This window comes from Carlito syrichta, unplaced genomic scaffold (assembly GCF_000164805.1).
Source record: "Carlito syrichta isolate Samal-C Ts95f unplaced genomic scaffold, Tarsius_syrichta-2.0.1 Scaffold290082, whole genome shotgun sequence".
Taxonomy (NCBI): domain Eukaryota; kingdom Metazoa; phylum Chordata; class Mammalia; order Primates; family Tarsiidae; genus Carlito; species Carlito syrichta.
The window spans coordinates 64,007-70,240 of NW_007234178.1; the positions used below are offsets into that span (position 1 = coordinate 64,007).

Genomic DNA, 6,234 nt, shown 5'->3' on the forward strand with positions numbered 1-6,234 from the left:
GGCGGGTCTCGAACCCACGGGCTCAGGCAGTCCACTCACCTCAGCCTCCCAAGGCGCAGGCTTACAGGCTGAGCCACCGAGCCCGGCTTATTATTATGTTTTTATAAAATTTTTTCAAAACTTTTCCTACACATTGGTGTTACCATGTTTAAATACTCTGATTGGTGAATTCACTCAATTTTTATTTCTTTCCTTTTTGAGTTGGAGTCTCACTCTGTCACCCATGCTGGAGTGCAGTGGCACGCTCGTGGCCACCACAGCCATGACCTGCCGGGCTCAGGTGATCCTTCCACCTCAGCCTTCCAAGTAGCTGGAACTACAGGCATACACCAACATGCCTGGCTAATTTTTTGATTTATTGTAGAGATGAGGTCTCACCATGTTGTTTAGGCTGGTCTCGGACCCCTGAGCACAGGCTGGGTTCAGATTATCCTTCTGCCTCAACCTTCCATGTAGCTGGAACTACAGGCATGTGCCACCATGCTTGGCTAATTTTTTTTACTTATTGTAGAGATGAGGTCTCGCCAACTTGCCCAGGCTGGTCTTGAACCCGTGGGCTCAGGAAGTCCTCTCACATTGGCCTCCCAAAGTACTAGGATTATAGGCATGAACCATTGCACTCAGCCTTTGGACTTTTCTTAAATCACTGTGCACTAATACAGCTCTACCAAACCAGGAGATCGAGCTGTATTGTGGCCTGTGCTATGGCTAGTACAAAAGCTGGTCACATTTAGCTAACAATGTCCACATACTTTTATAGTTGAGTAATTCTGTGTTTGGTTGTATGATGTTTGCTGCTCTACAGTGTTTGAAACATTTCTAATAACTCGTTTCACTTAATACTAGTTTTTTGCTAATTTTATTTGTTGAATCCCTGAGGTTAAAGTGGATTAATAGTCTTTGTTTTACTTTTGTCAACACGACTTGTAAATCAGACTTCAGGGAAAAAGTCTTTTCTTGAGTGTCCTAGCTTGTCTGCTGTGGAAAGTGAATTGCACTTTAAATGTAAATTTGTTTTCTTTGGAAACAGTAGGGTCTTAGGCAAGTAACTGAGATTCCACATCAACTATTACAGCTGTATTGTGATGTCAATAAATTTTTCCCCCCATATAGTACAAACAAAATCCTGAAATGTTCAAACAGACAGCTCGACTTTGGGCACACGTGTATGCTGGAGCACCAGTTTCTAGTCCAGAGTACACCAAAAAAATAGAAAACCTCTGTGCTATGGGCTTCGATAGGGTAAGTACATACAGGCATGGTGATTTCAGTATATTGATTGGTTTTTAGTTATTGCTGCAAATTCTTGGCTGATAAAAGCAATTGAGAAAAATAAATGAAAATACATTTTGGGGAAACATTTTCTGTTATTAAAAGCAGTTATTTTTCTTTTTGCTGATTCTGGTCATTGATTTACCCACTGCAAATGCAAGGCAACTTGCAGAAAACAAACAAGGTGTGGCTTCACAACCTAAAGCAGTGAGTGGTTCAGTATTTCTGACTGTTTTGTGAGATTTGATTTTCATCCCTTTTTCTTCTCTCCAGAATGCAGTAATAGTGGCCTTGTCTTCAAAATCATGGGATGTAGAGACTGCAACAGAACTGCTTCTGAGTAACTGAGGCCGAGAGCTGCCGCTGGTCACGCTCGCCTCTCCTGAGGAGCACCGACATCTGTTATTTGTAGGATTCTGCATAGATTTCTTTTAAACTGGCATTCTTGCCTAATGATGTTATCTAGGCACCATTGGAGACTGAAAAAAAATCCCTGCTCTGTAAATAAAGCTAATTAAACGTCTGTGTAAATTTAAAAAGGGGAAATACTTTAATTTTTTTCTTACTTAATAGTGTAAAAATTCTTTGAGCTAAGCTAAAACCATGGAAAAAACATGCTACTTTAGTGTTTAGCAGTGTACCAAGACTAGCAAGAGTTTGCTTCAGGATTTTGTTGAATAATTAAGATAATATTTTGCGTGTGTCAGGGCCATTCAGATTGTTGGTGTTGCATCACAGCTACCTTAACTGTTTCTCACATGGATCCTCTGTGCCTGTGAACTTAACCTGCATGCTTGTACTTGACTTCTAGGATGGGTAGCTGAAGAGACCACCATTTTAAGCACTTGACAATTCTTAAATATGAGATTTATCCAGAATTGAAGATGGTGACCTATTCAGAGCCTTTCTGTCCTGCCAATAGACCGACACCGTATCTGTTTCCCCCTCACCACACAGCTGATTCTCTACTGGCGAATTTCTCTGTATTTGCTGGGGAAATGTACTGAGGGATGGTATCTCGCTCCATTTTTAGGTCGTAGGTTTGGAATGTTTGCCACTGTTCTTCAGATTCTCTTAAAGTTTTCCATGTAAGGGAGTAATAACGTAAAGATGGAGCTGCCAATTTTATTCTTCTTGGAAAAACAGTATTCCCAGATTTAATGAAAAAACCCAAGTTAGTTTTTTGGTGAATTCGACATTGATTTATAACATGATGAAATTTTTCTTTGAGAACTGGCAAGGATGCGGTCAGCTGTTTCCAGGAGTTGTTAGCCTCCCTTTGGGCTTGATAGAGATTGCTTTATTGGATACTTGAAAAGTCACTCTTGCTTGCACTCCCCTGTAGTGACCCATGAAAGCTGTGTTGGTGTTTCACTGTACATACTTCAGATGCACATAGGAATAGAAGAAGTGTGTTATAAATCTAGCTTTCTTTATGATGTTTCTGATAATATGAGAATTGAAAACTTTACCTTCTCTTGTACATAGTCAGACTTTCTATTTGTATTAAAGTTACATTTCATTCTAAGTTCAAAAGTTTGAAGGTTATTAGTTTTACAGGATCAAACACTAATGTGACCACTTTCTGAAGATTGAAGTGGATTGATGCAGGCAGTTCTATACAGAGAAATGCAATTCTTTTTAAATTTTCAGGACCAATGCAAAAGAACACAAATGTAATGGAATCACACTGAATTAAAGCAAGGTTGTATATTGAAAGTCATAGTATATAAGATTTGCTTTCTTTAAATGTTATTTATCTTAAATTATAATTGTTAAGTGTTTGGAAAATAATTTTTGAGTCATAAAGTCAGCATAACTTCATTTGACTTCTTAATAATCTTGAAACTAGAAGCAATAAAAGAACCGTTATTAAATATATTGTAATGTTAAAGATGTGAAGGTTCTTCCAAAAATTCCTAAGGCTTTTTCCTAACTAATAGTAAACTCTTGTAGTTGATATTATTGCATTCTAAACACAAGTTGCTGTGTTTTTTTCCCCCATATGTTTGCTTAAACTTGTCTTTATACAGTCACTTTCTTTTATTGCTGTAGTTATTTTCTAAAGATGCCAAAGGAAACAAGATTTTTCTTTATTTATTTTAAATATCTGAACCTTGTACTTTTCTTTATATTTTGAAGTAAGGTGGGATTGTGTGAAAATGCAGACAGTTTTTCTCTATTGTTAGAATTAATTTTTTTGTAATGAATGGTGGTTTGATAACATTGGTAATCTTTGGATTTTTAAAAATATCATATACATAGACCCAGTTTATTTTTTGCCTATATTATCAGGGTATATATAATTGTCCTGTGGTTAGAAAAAGGCAAGCGGGAGCTCAGAGCTTATAAAGGTCAAGCATGACATGTTGTGCTCTTGAAGGCAGCTGTGTTGTGCTTGATGCGCATGAGCCCTACGGGGTGTCTCCTCCTTTACTACTTGTCAGCATTCCCGGTGCCCAGGAAACTGGAAAGTACAGTGTTTGGTGTCGACAGTCTCCACAGTAGATTCTTTATTACAAAAGTTTATTTACCTCATTTACATTTAATGTGATCATCTTTTTTCCCTTTCTGGTATATTTCCCTCTGTTCTCCTGTTTTTCACTTTTTCGCAGGTAGATTTAGTTCCCAAACATAGAACTAGTAAGGCAGCTGGTTGTCCCCCCCACCCCGTCTTAAGTATGTATAGAAAAAGGATGCTAAAAAGTTCGGGCCTAGGGGAAAAGTACCCTGGTGGAAATTATTTTTTTAATTCTTAATGTTTTTGAGTTTGCTCAATTTGTCAATTTAAAAAACTCAAAAATTATGTTTAAAACAATACAGTGAAGTCTCGTTTAGGGCAGGCAGATGTGCTAGAAGTTACTGATACTTCAGTAGGCTTTTATTACAATCAGGCCTGTTTCTTTAGTATGTGCCTGACTTAAAAGAAGAAACAATTAGCTGAATAGGATTTCAGTACAGTATACTGAATGAGTGAATGAATTGCAGTTAGTGGTTCAAATAAGTACACACTTTGTATATAAATATTTGAGGAACCTTGGTACTAAATTAGATACTCTGAGTTGGCTCCCTGAAATGTTTGGAATTGTGACTATGGTTTACTTTAACACGTAACACGTTCAAGGGATATGTAAATGTTTTCAGTCTAAATAACTTGCTTTTGAGGAGAGTAAATCTATGAAATGGAAGTAAGACTAATTTTTTTTCTTTTTTGGAAGTATTTCACATTTGTGATTGTTGGTGGCACATATAACTATGCAAAATAATTCTTTTGAAGTATCTGTAAGAGAGAATTGGCAATTTCAATGGATTTTGCTTATGTATGCACTACAGAATGCAGCATGCTGTATTACTGTTTTGGCTGCTTAATAAGTTTACCAATGTGAAAAGCAGATCTTGGCTATAAGTCTATGCCTGATTTGAGCTTTTAAAACTCTGCAGTAGGAGTATGATAATATTTTTACAATCCTATGTAGCAAAATAGGACATTAAGAATTTTTGTTGTTGTTGTTTTAAAGATTTAAGATGGATTGGTGCAGGGACGAGCTGGAGCCAGGCATACCTTCTTGTACATAAATGGAAACAACGTTTAGGTTTGAAGAAGAAAGCCGTCTGTTTACAGTTACCTTTATTTCATGGACTTTTACAAAATGATGTTGTATTAATCACTTTTTCTAGTTCAAGGAATTTCAATTCCAGGGTACAAACCATTGATTCAAAAATTTGCATTTCCATTATTTTAGTACTAGTTTCAAGTAAATGCGTACCATCGGCCAGTTGCTGTCACTGGGAAGAAGGCACCTTGGAGTATTTACTGGCCAACAGCCTTTCTCCCGAGGTGTGACTTTCCTTCCGTGTCTACTTATGATGTCACCTGCTCTATTTGCACTGTTGCAATATAGATGAGAAATCTCATGGCATTGGGGAAGGGGGGTGCTAGGCATCCTCGCCCCAGTTGTTCTGTCGCTGCTTTACTGGACAGATCAACGCTCATAACCCTGCGGCCATCACCTAAACGCAAGTTGTGAATGTGTCGCCTTGTGCTGGTTCTCTCAGCCATGCTGCTATACGTAATCAGGTGCGGCACAGTTTGTCAGTCAGTTCTAGGGGCGAGCGGATGGGGCTCATTACACTGTGCTGTTAACGATCCTTGTCTGCTTGCTGTTACCCGCTTTTTACAGGCATCATAATAAAAGCTAGACTGTTTCTTTGGGGGGAAAGAGACTTATTTAATGTAATTTAAAAACTTTTCCAATAGAAAATGAAATATTATTGAAAATAATATCTATTTTTTAGCTTTCAGCAATTGATGGTGCTTTGTTGTGGTGTCTGCTGGAAGTCTACTGCCATCATAGGGAACTTGCCTGTTAGCTTCTCTAGATCTCTATTCTAAACAATCTGTTAGTGATGATAAATTCTGTAGGAGGGTCTATTCTGAGCCGTTAACTTCCTGTAAGGGGAAAATGGGTGGGTTACCAGAAATAGCATTGAAGCTGGGTGGGCTGTGGGTGGAGGGCTGGGTATTTGTCTTGAGAATTAAAAACTACGAAACACTTTTGTACACAACTGATTTTTTAAAAAAAAATAAACACATTTTTAAAGATGTTGAATTTTCCCCCCTTATTGGGAATTCTTAAAAATAAATGCATGCATGTTTTCCCCTGAAAATGTTTTATATCTTATTTCTGGGTACTTATCTCTGGACAAGCAGCTAAGTCTTCACATTCTTTTAAATAAAAACTAGGTAGATATTTCTCCTTGACAAATTTCACAGTGATGAATGCACACATGATAAATGCAGTAATTGTTTCAAGTCTTTGGATTTAAAAACAGGTTGAAATTGTTTAGTTTTAATTAAACGTATTTACTTGAAAATAGAACATTATTTGCTTAGATTCTAATTGAAAATTTAGAATAATTCGGAATTAGCTGACACTAACCAACTCTGTTAAAGTTAGTAAC

General features: G+C 37.3%; 1 protein-coding gene across 1 annotated transcript in view; it reads left to right on the forward strand.

The window, feature by feature from the left end:
* The window catches only part of UBE2K (ubiquitin conjugating enzyme E2 K), an 11,446-nt gene extending 5,509 nt beyond the window's left edge, over positions 1–5,937 (forward strand). Inside the window, exons 3-4 of the mRNA XM_021710573.1 lie at positions 1,114–1,242; positions 1,546–5,937. Of these exons, the coding sequence (XP_021566248.1) occupies positions 1,114–1,242; positions 1,546–1,620 (204 nt within the window). The 3' untranslated portion in view covers positions 1,621–5,937. The remainder of the gene's footprint in view (positions 1–1,113; positions 1,243–1,545) is intronic.
* Positions 5,938–6,234: the final 297 nt, after the last annotated feature.